The sequence below is a fragment of the Acromyrmex echinatior genome, chromosome 19 (genome assembly GCF_024713525.1).
Source record: "Acromyrmex echinatior isolate Ae372 chromosome 19, ASM2471352v2, whole genome shotgun sequence".
NCBI lineage: Eukaryota > Metazoa > Arthropoda > Insecta > Hymenoptera > Formicidae > Acromyrmex > Acromyrmex echinatior.
The window spans coordinates 2,058,780-2,074,877 of NC_141870.1; the positions used below are offsets into that span (position 1 = coordinate 2,058,780).

The following is a 16,098-nucleotide window of genomic DNA, read 5'->3' on the forward strand; positions in this document are numbered from 1 at the left end:
AATATCGAACGCAGACAGATTTTTTGTGTACTACGTAAGTGACTCATATAGCAATGTTTTCGTCAGAGCACGTATAAGAAGTTACATTCATTACGATTATGTATTACAATAATCAGACAAGAAATTGCGAGAAGCGTTTTGCAATCTACAATTTCAGAAACCTTGCAATAAAACGTAAGCCCTGTTCTTAGAAAAAATAGATCCAATTTAACTTGGCCAGTTGCGGCGCCAATCACCATTAATTCGTCGCGAAGTAGAACGAAAACGAAAGATTCGATAAGAATGTCATATCCAGTGAAAGCTGTATGTAGCAGTTAAACCGCTGTGCTGAAATTACCCGAGTTTCCATTTACGTTCACTCGACTTCCTGAGATAATCAATGCCGTATTTCAATAATTCGAAAGTTAAAGAAAGAGAGAGTAACACTAAAATTTGTAAAAAGTATTATTGAGCTTAAAACAATTACCTTAAAAGTTTTTATAAAGAAGCTTTCTTTCTTCTTTTTATTGAAACGAGATCTTATTAAAATGAGATAGATATGTAATTAATTTAATTGATTTATTTTGTTGGTTTATCTTAGCATTGTATTTAAAAAATTGCATTAACTCTCTCTTCTGCTATTCAAGCGCAACTATTTGATATATTTATAAAAATTAATAAATTAAAAGAAATTTATCTAATTTATTGTTTTCGGTGTTTCTGCTAGTTTTCCGCATAAAGAAAGACATTTTTTTTATTCACGTACATTTTCTACATAAAAATATTCTTTACTAAAATAATAAGATTCTCCTTGAAGAAGAAACCGTTGCCAATACATTAATTATTCAGATTCCATCTATATTAGTCATATCCTGATAGGGTTTGATGATTCCAGTAAAGATCTAACAAATACGAAAATTATATTTTCTGGGCAATATATCGACATCAAAACGACGACGATAGTGATGGTAATATAATATTCTTTATGCCATCATATATGCGAAACGAGTAGTCGCCTCTTTCCATGTATCCCCACTTCTTCATTCTTTTGGTCACTTACATTCATCATTCGTCATTGAGCTGAGCTAAGTCAGTCAGTCAGGCAGCTTATCAATCAGTCGGTTAGTAAATTGTTCAATCAAGTTAATTAATCAACCTTTTTTACAATTCCGGAATCAATAAATTATTTCAATAAATTTCATTGTCAGAGATGACAATTAAAATAAGACAATATAGTGCGTGTACAATGATAATCTAATCGATGTTTGACAAAAAAGGAATTTGTGAAAGTAAAGAGTGTTTTATTTTATTGTCTTTTATTTCGATTAAAACTCGTCAAAATAATAAATGAAATTATTTGAAGTTACGATATTAATAATAAAGATAATTACGACAAATATAACAAAATCAGAAAATACTAAAAGCAATGAAAAAAAATCAATGAAATATTCCATAAAAATATATTAATAGCTCTTGTAAAATTTCAAGATTCTTATTATTATTTTCTACTTGTATAATTATTTAAATTAAATTTAGATAAAAATTTTCTTTTTATTTTGCAGGCAAATTTTTTAAATATAAAAAATATTTCAATTGTTTAAATCGACTTTTACAGTTTTAATACTCACTTTCACTCTTCTTTTGTGTGTGCTATATAATACAATATTATATATGCGACAATTGAAAAGAGTTTCCGGGCGTGTTCATCGAAGAGAATATTACTAAAAACTCACTAAATAATTACGGAGATTTCACGTTCAATCATCCGTATATTTTGTATTTTTCCTCGTTCTGTAAGTATGATTTCTTAATAATTTCTTAATAATTTTTCAAGCATTTGCTTATATACTTTTTCCTTGCTTTCTCTCTCTTACGAACTATATTGAATGAACTGGAAATTTGAGCCAATATTATTGCAATATTATTGCAAGAATAAAAAGAATAAATTTAAATGAAGAATCATTCAAATTAATTTTAATAAATGCCAAATTAGCCTGTTGCTGAATTTTAAGCAAAAATAGAATTTGTTTCAAATTTTTACCATTTTATATTTAACCGGTGGAGGAATGTTTTCGACTAAAATACTCTGTGTGTGTGTGTGTGTGTGTGTGTATGCATACTGTAATAGTGTAATGTATAGATTTTTAGTTATGAAATTAACATGTTCAAAGCTTCATAATTATAATTTCAATTTTCTTAAGTGCTACTGTTTTATTAATGAGGAAAGCACATTGATAGCGTTAGTCTCTGGATTTTCCGTCTTCATGTTTTGACATAAATGATTCTATAATAGACCCACACAACGGCTTGATAACTTATGCAGCACTCGAGCACGACAGTATCAACATTAATATTCAGTGAAGTTCATTTAATAAAGACCTCAAATTGTAAAGTAATCTTATATTTAGTGTAAATGATATATTTGTGCAATATAAATTATTATTAACGATTATGTAGATACGATTTGCAATAATTTCTTCACTAATGTATGCCTTTGCTAGCTTGACAGGTGGATCGATATTCTTGAATATCAATATAATGAACATATATTATACAATATAAGTCACCGACTTTCTATATATAGGTTAATCAATAATTATTACCATCTATATATGAAACTACGTAAAAATTGAGATTATCACTTCATTAAAGTATGAATCGATAAAATAGAAGATATGTATGAAATAATCCACATATAATATTGGATATTTAAAACGATGCGCATGTAACATTAAAAATCAGCTGATTTTTCAACTTTAGATATCATTCTTCTGTCAAATTGTGTCGAAAAGATTGGGTGCTTCTCACGTCTCTGTACGAATCGCTTCGATCAAACTTCTCATTCGAATTGTAGAGATAGCAGCGTGATCTGCATTTAAATACAATCTACAGAAGGAGATCGACGTGGTGGACAAATGAAGGGAGAGTGGGAGAATGATAGCCAGACGAAGTCCGAGCGATCGAAGTGACGGTAGAACGAGAGAAGACTGAGTACGCAACCTGTGCATGGCACATTCTGTCAGTGTTGGGTACACAAATACCGATGGTAGAAGAGGCAACCTTTGGCCTCTTAACAAATAACGCGAGGAACGGAACGGTCCGCGATCATCGTTCATTCTTGGTCTTCCGCGAGTCTTCCTCGAGATCGCGATGCAGACAGTCGGCGATATTTAAGCCAGTGATCGGCGTTGACTGGTACCGGAACAGCTACGGTGAGTTTGAATTTTAACGTTATTTTAAATGCGATACACACACAGGATATGCATTTACATTTAACATGTCTCTCTTAAAGAAAATGTTTTGTGTATATCAATGCGTTTTTATTTAAAAGGTGTGCCTGTGGTATCGAATTTTGCCGGTTCCAGTCTCTGATCATTTATGATTGATCTGATGATTTATCTACGATGTAAATTTATTGTAATTAGGATTAAATTTTTGTAGATCTATAACTGTTTCTTTTATACACATATCTTTTACACTTTTTGCACAAAAATATTTTATTATTTATTCAGATATTTTATTTATTCATATATTATTAAGGCTGGATTGTTCCATCTTTCGATAAATTTTAACTTACTTGTTCTCGCTCTCATTCTCTCTCTCTCTCTCTCTCTAACTTTTTCTTTTGTTCATTAGATAAATTATCACATAATTTATTCAAAGATGGAACAACAAACCCTTATATTGTTTACATTATCAATTATAAATAGATAAATAGATAAAAAGATTTCACATTTGGGATTTCAAAAGAGTAGTTAATCCAGCATCGTGATGCATTTTACAAGATAGGTTTAACATTTTTTCCATTAATTTCTTTTTGGCTCTGTTAACTGAGAATTTTATTCCTTTGCAGAAACTTCACATCTGTTCAAATTTTATTTATTTTCACCTTTGAAGAAGGACGAAGGAAACTTGACACTTTGCGAAGGAGAACGCAACGCTTTCGTGTACCAAGGTGTGCTATGCCGATCCTCGACGACATTGCAGTATAACGGACACACACGAGGTTTCTGAATCGACGTGACCGGCGCGCGCCTCGTCGCGTCGCGTTCGCGCTTCCGGGACGACAGAATCGTTAAGACAGAATGAAGCTCGACCTCTTCGTCACGTGCGTCACGGTGAGTTTTCCCGGCCAATGATTCCTGATGGTCACTCGCGATTACCTGCATACCTGCAGTACCTCAAATGTTGCCTTGAACACGACGGAACGCTGCGAAAATTTGTGATGAAATAAATAACAACATACCATAAGTTCATAACAGGAAAATAATTGCTAACAATGTTTTTAGTTGAATAGCTAATTGTCTTTTTTAATAAGGCAGAAATTTTGAAATCATTAGCTTTATACTTTTAAGTCTAACAATTCTATTCAATTATCTTCAATTGTCATCAACGAATTTTTTAAATGTCTTGGCTCTTTGTATGGAAATCATAGTAAAAAATTTTCTAGTCCGTTTTCGTCATTTATTGTCAGATTTTTCACAGATCTTGGACAGTCTTTAATCAGCGCTCGCGCTTTTTCAGTTAAAATTTATAATGAAAAATCTTATTTTTTCTGTCTGAATTTGTACACATTACATAGACATTCAAATATTAATAATAAGTTCAGAAAGCACATTAATGGAACATTGGTAAAATTTTTATCGAAAATGAGATTCCATTCCTAATAAGCAAGAAACGTTTTGAAACATTCCAGCAAGTAGTATTACAGCAATGTTGTAACTTGGGAATTCCTATGTGAACGTGAGAATTTCTCTCTCTCTCTCTCTCTTGGAATTCAACATTTTTGAAACGTATATATTCGAAACGAGAAGAAATATTTCATTATTCCGAAGTTCGTCATTATTATAAATTTTATTCTAATTTATAATAATTCGCTTGGCGAACTTTGAAATAGTGAAACATTTCTTCTCGTTTGGGATATATTGTTTCAAAAACGTTGAATTCCGCGAAAGAAATTTTCACGCTTATACGTTATACGGAATTCACAAGTTTACAATAAGGTCGATATTTGCCGAAGCTATTGACGTTTGTCATACAGTAATTACACAGCCGACGAACCGAGGATTTCATGGAAACCTAGAGAACGCTTTGACGACGAGGAAGCAGGATCAAACGCAGCTGCAAATAGTTTCTTCCTTCCTTCTCAAACATACCGTTTCTCGAATTCACGAATTAACCATTTTATTTGTGGTGCTAAAAATGTATATATATATATATATATATATATAAATCCAAAATGTGACAAGAAAATTAGCTTTTTCATATAAAATGTTAATAAGATAAATGTTAATAAGATAAATTAATCAAAGATTATTTAAAGAAGTGTTAAATATATGTTTAAATAAAACAGCTGTAAAATATATATTTAAACAAAACAGCTTATAAACAGCTAAAGAATTCGCTGAAACAATAACGATTGCAAGAGCATTGAAAATTAATTAATCATGACGCTATTCTCCAAAATCTTTATTTATCAGAAGAGAAGTTAATTATTTTAGTGATTAAAGTAGAATCTTTTCTATACTTTGAAAATCAGTATTCATGATTTTTCTGGAATAAAACTTTGTTTGAAAATAAATTATTTATATAAATTACACGTCTCGCAAAGTTTTAATTAGATTATTGCGACCGACAATGAGTTTTTATCTCTCAAACGAAATGTGCTTTAATTTACTTTAATCAAGGTAGACGCAGCTGTACGAGAATGCAAGAATTTAATCCGTAATGAAGGCTTTTGAATGAACGAAGATTCAGCTCGCAAATGAATCGCGTTTAAGTCTGTCACGTAACTTGTACGTGTTTTGCGGATTTATCACAGCGATTCGCGCGATGCCGTCACATATAGTCAGTATATTATAAGCAAAGAACAAAAATGTATGTACATCGTTTTGTGCCGTTACAGTTTTTTTGACAAACAAAAGACATATGATTGTAATATGCATACAAAATACATATATTCTACTTCGCAAAATATATCTTCTCTCTCTTTTTTCAAAGTTAAATTCCTCGAGCTTGCTTTTCAAGGGGAAGAAAATAAGTGTTTGTACATATCACACTACTTCCCAATTTTTATATTTATTTTGTTATTCATTAAGCATCTTGAAGCAACTTGTATTCTATTATCTATTAAAATAACTGTTGTTGTTCAGAATTGAACTCTCTGAATTTGGAAGAAGACAAGTATTCAGTACTTCACAATTCTTATTTTATTATCATGAATTCTGTTACTTTTAGTCACGTTAAGCAATTCAAAGTCTACTCGAAATGATAATCATCAAATAAATTATCAAATTAAAATAGTACTGTAAAAAATATAAGTGTAAATATAATTACGTAATTTAATTACGTGGTGTTCCCAGCAAACGAGAATGGATTAAAATGGATTGAAATTTTTTTTTATCCGAATGTATTTTAAATAGCGAATACTTTTTTTGGATTTGATTGGATTCAATTGGATTCAATTGGATGCAAATGGATTGAAAAACTGCATTTCCTATTCAAAATTTTGAATTGAACAGTATTCATCATATGTGTGTTGTTCACAGATATTATTTTTAGATTGAAAAACATAGAGATATGCTCCATGCTATAAATGAATAAAAATGCATTTAAGATTGAAAAGCATTCATTTTAACATTCGTGAATCAATATTTCTGAAAATCTGAATCCATTTCAATTCATTTCAATCCATACTCGTTTGCTGGGTTAGCGTATAATTCTCACTGTGTTGATGTTAACATTAAACATCAACATGGAGCTAATTTAAAACCCTATTTGTATCACCATTATGTATGACATAGATTTAAAATTCACTGTGTGTTAAATCTATATTATGTTTATATTAACATCAATACGATAAGAATTATATAAACATCGGATGCGTATTAAATTCACACCTATATTATTTAGAGTGTGGAGACGCGTGACATTACGTTGAAAATTGTTCAAAATTTTGTTTGTTTTTCTGGACTCCCGATAAAACGGAAAACCAATAAAGGGGAAAACGACCTTATTTTTTCCCCGGAGCGTAAATCTTGATTGCGCAGATTATGTTATGACTGTAGTCTACATGGAAAATTTAAGACTCTACACGACATTGTCCTACATTGCGCTTCGTCCAGTACACGTGCACTGAAAATCATTATATACTCTCTCCCCTTGTAAACGTTCGGTCGTTCAACAATGATATTAAACACTCGTTAATGTATGATGTATCGACAGATTCTGCCGGCAATATTGATTACGTCGACATGCGAGATAAACGCTGTCCCGACAGAAGACGCGAAGGCAATCGAGAATGGGAATGATTACGCCCAAGTCCTCGAGCTTTCATTATTGTTTTACGAAGCACAGCGTTCTGGTAAGCTGCCGAAGAACAACAGAATCTCATGGCGAGGCGATTCCGCGTTGTATGATCGCGGCTCGAATGGCGAGGATTTAACCGGAGGATACTACGATGGTAATAAGCCAGTCACGTTTTCAATCACTACATAATTCGATAAGCTTATGATATAGTTATTTAAATCTAGAAAAAAATATATCGAGATGAAATCTCTTTAAAATTAAAAAAAAAATGTATAATCCATTTTGCAAAATTAATTGTTCTTATTCTGCCAGCTGGTGATTTCGTCAAATTTGGCTTTACGATGGCTTTCACAACGACACTTTTGGCTTGGGGAACGGTTAACTGGCCAGAGGCTTATGACGCCGCCGGTCAACTGGACGAAATTCGCAGAGCTATCAAATGGTCCACCGATTATTTTATCAAGTGTCACGTAAGCGAAAACGTGTTGTACGGCCAAGTGGGTGATTTTCCCGTCGATCATATGTTTTGGGGAAGACCCGAGGAACTAAACACTACTAGACCAACTTACAAGATTGATGCAGAACATCCTGGTAGTGTCGACGTACTTCTCTTTTCAAATAATTCGTTTACTTATCAGGAGATAAATAGAAAAACAAAAAAAAATACATTAAAATATATTATTGCCTTTAATTTTTATTGTATAGAATATCTAATTACGAAAAAATCAGTTTTTCTATTTTTTTGACACTCTTGACTTATCTTTTCACATTTATTACTTTCATTATATATTGCAATCTTATAAAATATTCTATTTACTACTATTATCAGGTTCTGATCTAGCCGGCGAAACGGCCGCCGCTCTCGCGGCTTCGAGCATCGTCTTCAGCAGCGTCGATTCTGAGTATAGTGCCAAGTGTCTCGAGCACGCGAAGGACTTGTACAAATTCGCTGACGTTTACCGCGGTCTTTATCACGAAGCGATACGCGGTGCCGAACGTTATTATGAAAGCACAGACTACGGTGACGAATTAGCATGGGCCGCAATTTGGCTTTTCAAGGCGACTGGAGACACGAAGTACTTCGACGACGCAATACATCATTATCAACACTTTCATCTAAAGGAGCGGCCGAACGCATTCTTCTACAATAAGAAAGTCGCTGGTATCCAGGTGAAATTTTTTATTTATATATTATTTTATTCTAAGATAAGCGATAAAAGGGTATCGAAATTCCTAAGAGAAGAAAATTTAGAGATAATAAAAAAAGGGAAAGAGATGAGAGCATATTAGCAAAATTAAGATGCAGGAATATGGAAAAGGCTAAGGCGCGATTGCACCAACGTTACTTTGACTTTAAGTAAGGCTTAAAACTCTCTCTATGTCCGTCTGCCTTTTGCTTTAAAATGAGACAGAGAGAGTTTTAAGTTTTGCTTAAAATCAAAGTAACGTTGGTGCAATAGAGCCTAATAAATATTGGTTAGAGGAAGAGAAGAGAGATATATTCTGCGAAAAAGGTAAAGATAATAGAACACTATATAAAGGAATGTGAGTAGGTTCGATGAACTATATAGGAGAAGAAAAGGGAGAGATTATAGATAAGTTATAGGGGGGAGGGGAGAACTGGATGATATTAAAGGTATAGAGTCATAAAGAAATTGTGGAAAGATAGAAAGATGATATTGAGAAGAAAAAGAAAAAAGAATTAAGTTCATAGCAGATAAGAGGTCTAAATAAATAAAGAAAGCAGGGGGAGAAAGGCGAGAAAGTAAAAAATAGCCATAAGAATAAGTAGGAGCAGAAAAAGAAAAATAAGATAAGGTAAAAGAGAGGAAACTATAGATAAGTGAATTTAAAGATTAGGTAAATAAATGAATAATTAAAGAAGGTACGCGAGGAAGATATGGATGAATAAGTAAGGAGACGAAAATTATAAAGTTCCCTTCTTGGCTATATTATACACTGAAATTAATAAACTATTCTTTTATTTTATTCTAGTAACATACATTAATAAATATAATTTATTTGTTACGAAAGAGTTGTCATTCTTCGACGAATTTGGCTTTAAAGTAAGGAAAGTTGAAAATAATTCACTAAGTGATATCTTATTTTTTTCTGATATTTTCAGCTGGAATATATTTTTTTTCGCTTTTTGTAGGTACTACTGGCCGAATTGACGGGACAGTCCGAGTACCAGAATGCCACTCGCGCATTCTGCGACTTCTCGGTACGACAGCAGAAACGCACACCGAAAGGCCTTTTGTTTATCGATAAGTCCGGTACTCTTTCTCATGTTGCTAATGTAGCCTTCGTTTGTCTCGTAGCGGCGGATTTCCTGGAAATCGGCGAATCACAGGAATATCGCCAATTCGCCAAAGAACAAATTGATTACATGCTGGGTGGAGCCGGTAAGACCTGGGTTTTATTCCAAAATATCTAAAAAAGATAAAAATTCATTCATTTAGTTGCGACGGATTATTTTATTCATCATGCAATTTCTATTTCTTCATTTTTATTTTTTATATCATTAACTCATTTTTAATTATTATGTCATCGATTAAAAATTTTTATATTGTTAAATATAAATAGAATATCTAAATATTTGGCAACCAATAAAATGCACAATAACGGTAACCAATTTTTGAATGAAAGTTTCTTCTTTTTTTTTTATTTCCATCATTGACTTATGTTTTTTTTTGCAGGAAGAAGTTACGTAGTCGGATATGGTAAAAATTCACCGAAACAGCCGCATCATGCTGCCTCTTCTTGCCCCAATAAACCGACACCTTGCGGATGGCAAGAATTTAGCAAGAATGCCCCAAATCCGCAGATCCTTTATGGTGCTCTAGTCTCCGGACCAGACGAGGTAGACTTGTTTAAAGATTGTCGCGAGGAGTATGCTTATACAGAAGTCACATTGGATTACAACGCTGGTTTCACCAGCGCACTCGCTGGACTGTTGCAGCTGCAATTGAAAAACGTGGATACAAGACCGTTAAAAGAAAATTAAATTGTAGTTAATCGACGCATAGATGAATTTCTATGTAAAATCAAGGCTGTCGTTGATTCTTTGCAATGATATACAAAGAAACTTTTTAATATTAAAAACTACATTTTGATTTAATTTTATAAGACTTATAATATTAATTTTATATTAGAAATCTAATTATTGTATTATATACAATATACAAATATATATTATATATATATAATTTTTATCTGTGAACTATATATTGTTGATATATACCGCAATATTGCGATAAAACTAAACGTGTGATATAATAACTTGAGATAATAAGTATGTAAGAGGTTTTACGTCATTAAGAACGTTTTAAATGCAAACTTTTTAAAACTAAATTTATAAAGAATTATAATATCTATCTATGTTAACAACATTTAATTAAATATAGATTGATAATATTGTTTGCAAAAACTAAAAAATAACATGCGAACATTATCAATAATCGCGTATAAATAAAGCATCGTTTTGTTCAAAATGATAGAATTTACTTTATTTGTAATCCGACAAAGACTACAACAATTCAAATGCATTTGAGAAAATGGTAACATAAGACTTTTTCAGAAGGTGAAAAAAATACTTAGATAGTCATTGATCGTAAACTCATGTGCGTGCGCGAACTGAGCCACGTAGTACAATATTGATCGCGCGAATATAAAAAAAAAACAAATGGTAAAATAACTTTTAAAAAAATAATAGATACTTGATATTTTTCTATGATATTTGCATTAAACACAATATTTTTTTAATTTTTAAATACACAGATTGCTTAACAATTTAACGTTGACAAGATACCATTATTTTTTCTGTTTTTATCATTCTCTAAAAATATTTAGGAGAATGAATCATCAATTCATTATTATTTCTCATTATTGCTTAATAATTATGCAAAATATTGTTTCCACGTGCATTATCACTCACGTCAATAAGTCAAAGCAGAGTGTGTTTTGTTACTTGACCAGGCTGCGTATAGTATCTCTTGTTTCTTTAATAAATCATATTAAAATGACATACGTGTCATCGAAGAAGCAAGTTTCCGCGAAGTGAAGACTCTATCTATAATTTTACAAGAGAAATGCAACCAGATAGCAGCGAGAATAAATTCCCAAGCTTTTCAAAAATAAATACGCAAAAGATAAAGCAAGATTTATTGAACATTTGTGATTTAAGTCTCCTTTGATCCGTGTAACGTGACAATAGACTTGTTCAACAAGGCGTAATATTAGCGACAATTGCTGTAATGACAATACGTTTTCCATGCGGTGGCTCGTGTTACAATACTCGCGTTTACATTACTCTCTATTATATCTATAGCTGTATCAGCACAAGTGCACCATCGCAATTGAAATAAGTGAATGCTATCGGTGCTGTCGTCATGCGGTGCGAACACATTTTTATCTGCAGTTTAATGTGGCTTTTTCTTTTCCTGTTTTTCGAAAGACTTATCGCGAGTGGTAAGTTTAATCTCAAATTTTATAAAATTTTATATACTTCGCTTTTTCAAAAATTTGTGACAGGAGAATCAGGAAATGACTATTCGAAAGGATGCGCTCATCTACATTGTGAGAATGGTAGTCATTGCGTAAAACGAAGATTTTGGTGCAAGGATCCTCCTTGCCCTGGCATGTTGTATTGTTCTAAATCAAGAAGAGGTGAAGTTCGAGAAGATAAATCGCTTTGTCTTCCGTCAGATAGAAATTTGCCTATTTTAGACTTCAATATTTATTGTGATTTCTTCTGTATTTCTTTATATCTTTTCTGCATTTAATTAATTTAAAATACTTCACGCAGTATTATATATTGTAAGTAGATTTTTTAAGTCTGCCTCTTTTTAGAATCTTTAAAGGGACCTCCAACGTGCGACACTGTTCGTTGCAACAGAGGACACATGTGCATCATTAAAGTTCGAGGATGTCATTGGGGTGGAAGTAATTATTGCATACTAACGGATTAATTATATTTCTAGAAATGCAGATAATATATAGATCTTCAAAATTTTCTCAGAGTGTAAGCAACAAGTAGCGCGCTGCGTATTGGAAAAAGAATATTACGAGGGTGCAGCTTCCTGCGCCGGTTTCGAATGTCCGTCAGGAAAACGTTGCATCTTGCGAGAAATCTTCTGCGTTAGTCCACCGTGCAAACTGATCAAAAGTTGTGAAAATGAAGAAGGTTACATCAAGCAAAGGAATAATTAATTTAATTCATTCTCAATCATACTTTTATGTATTTTTTCATAAACTTTTTACGTGTTTGAAATTGTTTAAATATATGTTACATATTTAAAATATAAAATAATTTTTTAAGCACATTTTGGAGCGATGAGTTCTGAGAATCTGTCATTAGAAAAGTTCCATTAGGTCAAATATGTTTTTGTATATAACTTTGTAACCTAGTGTTAATTAATATTAAATATAAGTAACAATAACAATTTTAATATTGTATGTATATTTTTTTAAAATATAAACCAACTTAAAATGCTTGTTAGAAAATTGTTAAATTTGTATATAATGAAAATAAATAATCGTTTTCAGATGTGCAAACTTGGTTCGACCAATGCAAAAGTTTGAATTGCGCTTCGGAATATGAGTGTTTTTTACGAAGGCCAGAAAACAATTGTCGCAATCCGTCGTGCACACATACGCCTGATTGTGTGCTCACCATCGGTTCGTTGTGATGATAAAATGCTCAAACTACGCTCACGCATTTGCAACAATAATAATCCGATGTAATTCTTTTCGTAGAAGATGAGCTAATCAGTAAATATTGCTACGGTTGGATCTGCCCACGAGCGCAAAAATGTGTAGTGCGAATTATAGATTCGTGTAAGGGTTTCAATTGTACCATCGAGCGATCGTGTCATGCATCTTCAGTCTCGTCCACTAAACGCAACATGAATAACAAGGTATATCTCTTCATTTAAAAAATCGTTATAAAAATCGTTACACAAGACTCGCTGTTAATTCTAAAGAGCAAATTTTTCAAGAAAATTCACGAAAAAAAACAAAGGATGTTATATAATCAAATTAACTTATTTTTATCTTGTATTCCGACGACGACTTTTCCGTCGAAACAAATCCGTGAGTTCACTAAAAATAGAGTAGAAAGACTCTGACAGAAACAAATGTAGGTCTCTAAGCAATCCTCAAATAGAAGAACCTTGGTGCAACCCGAGAGGGAATTGATTCGCCAGGCGCTAGATAGAAGAACGAATTACTCGACTACAAGCAAAAAGGTGGAGGATTTTCTTATATGAATGAATTAAAAATTACGAGGAAATTCAGTTTCCGAAATTGAAAGACTCGATTATGATTTCAGCCGACTTTACCAGTGACTTCAACGAGGAGACAAAGTATTCACTATACAACTTCTGTGTAAGTTAAGGATTTTCTGTTAACACTAATTATTATTTTAAAGATATGAGATGATTATTCTGCAAATGCTTTTCTGTTGTATACGTTTCTTTATATAGAAAGCAAGGGACAGAAGTTTCGTTGATTCATCAACAAATCGCAACAACGAAACCAAATTTAATCACAGAATCATCAATGAATGAACTATTTTTGACGTTGCCTTATCCTCGAGTTCGATTGAATCACAATAAACCCTTTCCAATCAACGATGACAAAATTTTCCAAGTATTAAACCTATACAATATAGATAGTTCAGCGGTATTATAGCAACATTGTAAATGTTATAGAAATATATCACTTCTAAATTCTTTAATTAAGAGTTCAGAGACTTCTCCGGCAACTGTATCCGCTGATGGGAAGACCGAGTCAACTATGTTGCGTGATACAGATAAATTCGAAACCCCAAGAAAGATCTACATAACAACCAACGACGAGTTCCCCCTTCCCATGATGTTAGAGGACATTAACTTCTTTAACCAAGGTTACCCGATCTGGATAAAGAATGATCCATATCGTTCGTGGAAAGTGAAGGACGAAGAGGGATGGAGACACGCGCCACAAAAACCGTACAAGATTTTATTGCCGCCGTATGAGCCGGTGATCCTTGTTGAAGATATGGGAAAACGAGGACAATTTCTACCATTCTTCACTGATGCATTCTTCACTGACCTTTTTAGCGAAGTGGTTTCAATATCTTTGCCAGAAATAACACCAGGTATTTATGTTAGTAGGAATTATGTTCGATTAACATCGCAGAAACTTAAGAATTTGAGTTGCGAGATATATTAAGTGTACAGCCATTGTTACAAAATCCATCAAAAACAAATTTATGAGACATATTTATGAGACAATTTAGAGTTGATTTTTCTTTTACAAAAACCATTTTTAAAGCATAAATCACTTTTTGCAATTTCTTCACCTCTAGGATGTTGCGTATATTCATAACTGAACTTTAAATTTAAGTTATGTCATAAATCTACTTAAAATTAATTGAAGAATGTAATTTATAGCTGGGATTCAGTTCATAAAGAGATCTTTTATAGCAGACTATTAATTAGTGATTGCCAATTTAAAAATCAATATTTGTTATTTTATATTCTGCATAATGAAGTTATTTAATTTTTTACGATTTAAATTTATTTGAATTATTAAAAATAATTTATTTAAGTAAGACATTCATATGTTTTTTTTAATTCGTTGTATAAATGTTACTATTTTAGATATTGGAAATTCAAAGACGAATAATACTTCGATGATTGCAAATAAGACTATTGATTATACAAATATAAATTCTACAATTGCCAAGATAGAAAATATCAAGACGAATCATACCGATGAATCGCCCGATCATAGGAGTTTCCCGATGACGGAAAGAACAAGCACTGCTTCGCTAAATATTCGTAACAAAGAACTAGATAATTCTGATGTGAGTATGCTTCAAAAGATTATCTTCCAAACGTTTGTACACACGAGAACATAAGGTTATTAGCCATTCGAAGTTGCACGCGTGTCAAAGAAGATATATATAAGAAGGAAAAAAATGAGAAGAAGGCATGAGGACTGAAAAGGCATGAAAAGATATATCTAGATATTTATGTTCTCGTGTGTATGTACTTCTAGTGAATTGTGGTGTGACAATTGTTTATTCCAACATATTCAAACCATACAGGAGTGGCGACCGTGGTATTTGATTCATGATTATCTGGAACAGTCAAGCCGCGAACAAGGATCCAAACCAAACGTCACTGATGTCGCAATTGATAATCTGTGTAAAAATGATTCTCTAAAGTTATGCTAGATCGCATAATGTTAAAACGAAATAACAATAAACGCAAGAAAATAAAAATAAGAATAACTGAGTATCAAAATTATACAAGATTATATATAAAAAAATTTCGAAGCTTTACTATGTTGCGGAAAAAACAGATTTAATTTACCTAAAAATAAAATAGAAGAAATCTCGCATACTTTTGTTTTGCATGTAATTAATGTCTGGCTTCACTGCAACGTGTCATTGATGTTTACAGATATAGAAATGATACGTTGGTCGACATAGAAACGTCCGCGAGAAGCCAAATTATGGACGAGAAGAAGAGCCGAGTTTCTGAAATGCGATACGTAGATGGGCGCAATAAAAATATTGCGACATTCAGTCCATCTGCTTCAACGGGGCAAAGTGATTACAGCACTCGAGACGAGAAATTCCACGGTCTCGCAAATTATCCTTATGACATGATATCCGTTCACTATGTTGGCAAATCAAGTCGCGAATACGGAGGATCTTCTCTAAGGTAGCTTTTAAACATTTCGTTGAATGGGGAAGGACATACAGGTATCGCGATGTCTCAATATTTTTATTTTGTTCTGAATTACTTGTAAAACCGG

General features: G+C 32.4%; 2 protein-coding genes across 7 annotated transcripts; both read left to right on the plus strand.

The window, feature by feature from the left end:
- Window positions 1-117: 117 nt before the first annotated feature.
- Window positions 118-10,781, plus strand: LOC105147778 (uncharacterized). Of its 6 annotated transcripts, none has more exons than XM_087416228.1 (8): window positions 118-3,191; window positions 3,311-3,396; window positions 3,833-4,097; window positions 7,204-7,441; window positions 7,600-7,878; window positions 8,117-8,457; window positions 9,443-9,692; window positions 9,987-10,781. In XM_087416228.1, the coding sequence occupies exons 3-8, from the start codon at window positions 4,065-4,067 to the stop codon at window positions 10,292-10,294; spliced, it is 1,449 nt and encodes a 482-aa protein (XP_087272354.1). In that variant the 5' UTR covers window positions 118-3,191; window positions 3,311-3,396; window positions 3,833-4,064; the 3' UTR covers window positions 10,295-10,781. The 6 variants fall into 6 exon arrangements, with proteins under 6 accessions (XP_087272354.1, XP_087272353.1, XP_011057333.1 ...); XM_087416227.1 differs by having other exon boundaries at window positions 3,311-3,385; XM_011059031.2 differs by lacking the exon at window positions 3,311-3,396 and having other exon boundaries at window positions 118-1,772; window positions 2,872-3,191.
- A 101-nt stretch (window positions 10,782-10,882) lies between these two features.
- Window positions 10,883-15,573, plus strand: LOC105147780 (uncharacterized). The gene is made up of 12 exons (XM_011059033.2): window positions 10,883-11,757; window positions 11,821-11,955; window positions 12,139-12,231; window positions 12,308-12,472; window positions 12,835-12,966; window positions 13,045-13,205; window positions 13,431-13,535; window positions 13,619-13,674; window positions 13,773-13,938; window positions 14,032-14,428; window positions 14,934-15,139; window positions 15,383-15,573. Exons 1-12 carry the CDS (start codon window positions 11,679-11,681, stop codon window positions 15,509-15,511), a joined length of 1,824 nt encoding a protein of 607 aa, XP_011057335.2. The 5' UTR covers window positions 10,883-11,678; the 3' UTR covers window positions 15,512-15,573.
- The last annotated feature ends 525 nt before the right edge of the window (window positions 15,574-16,098 follow it).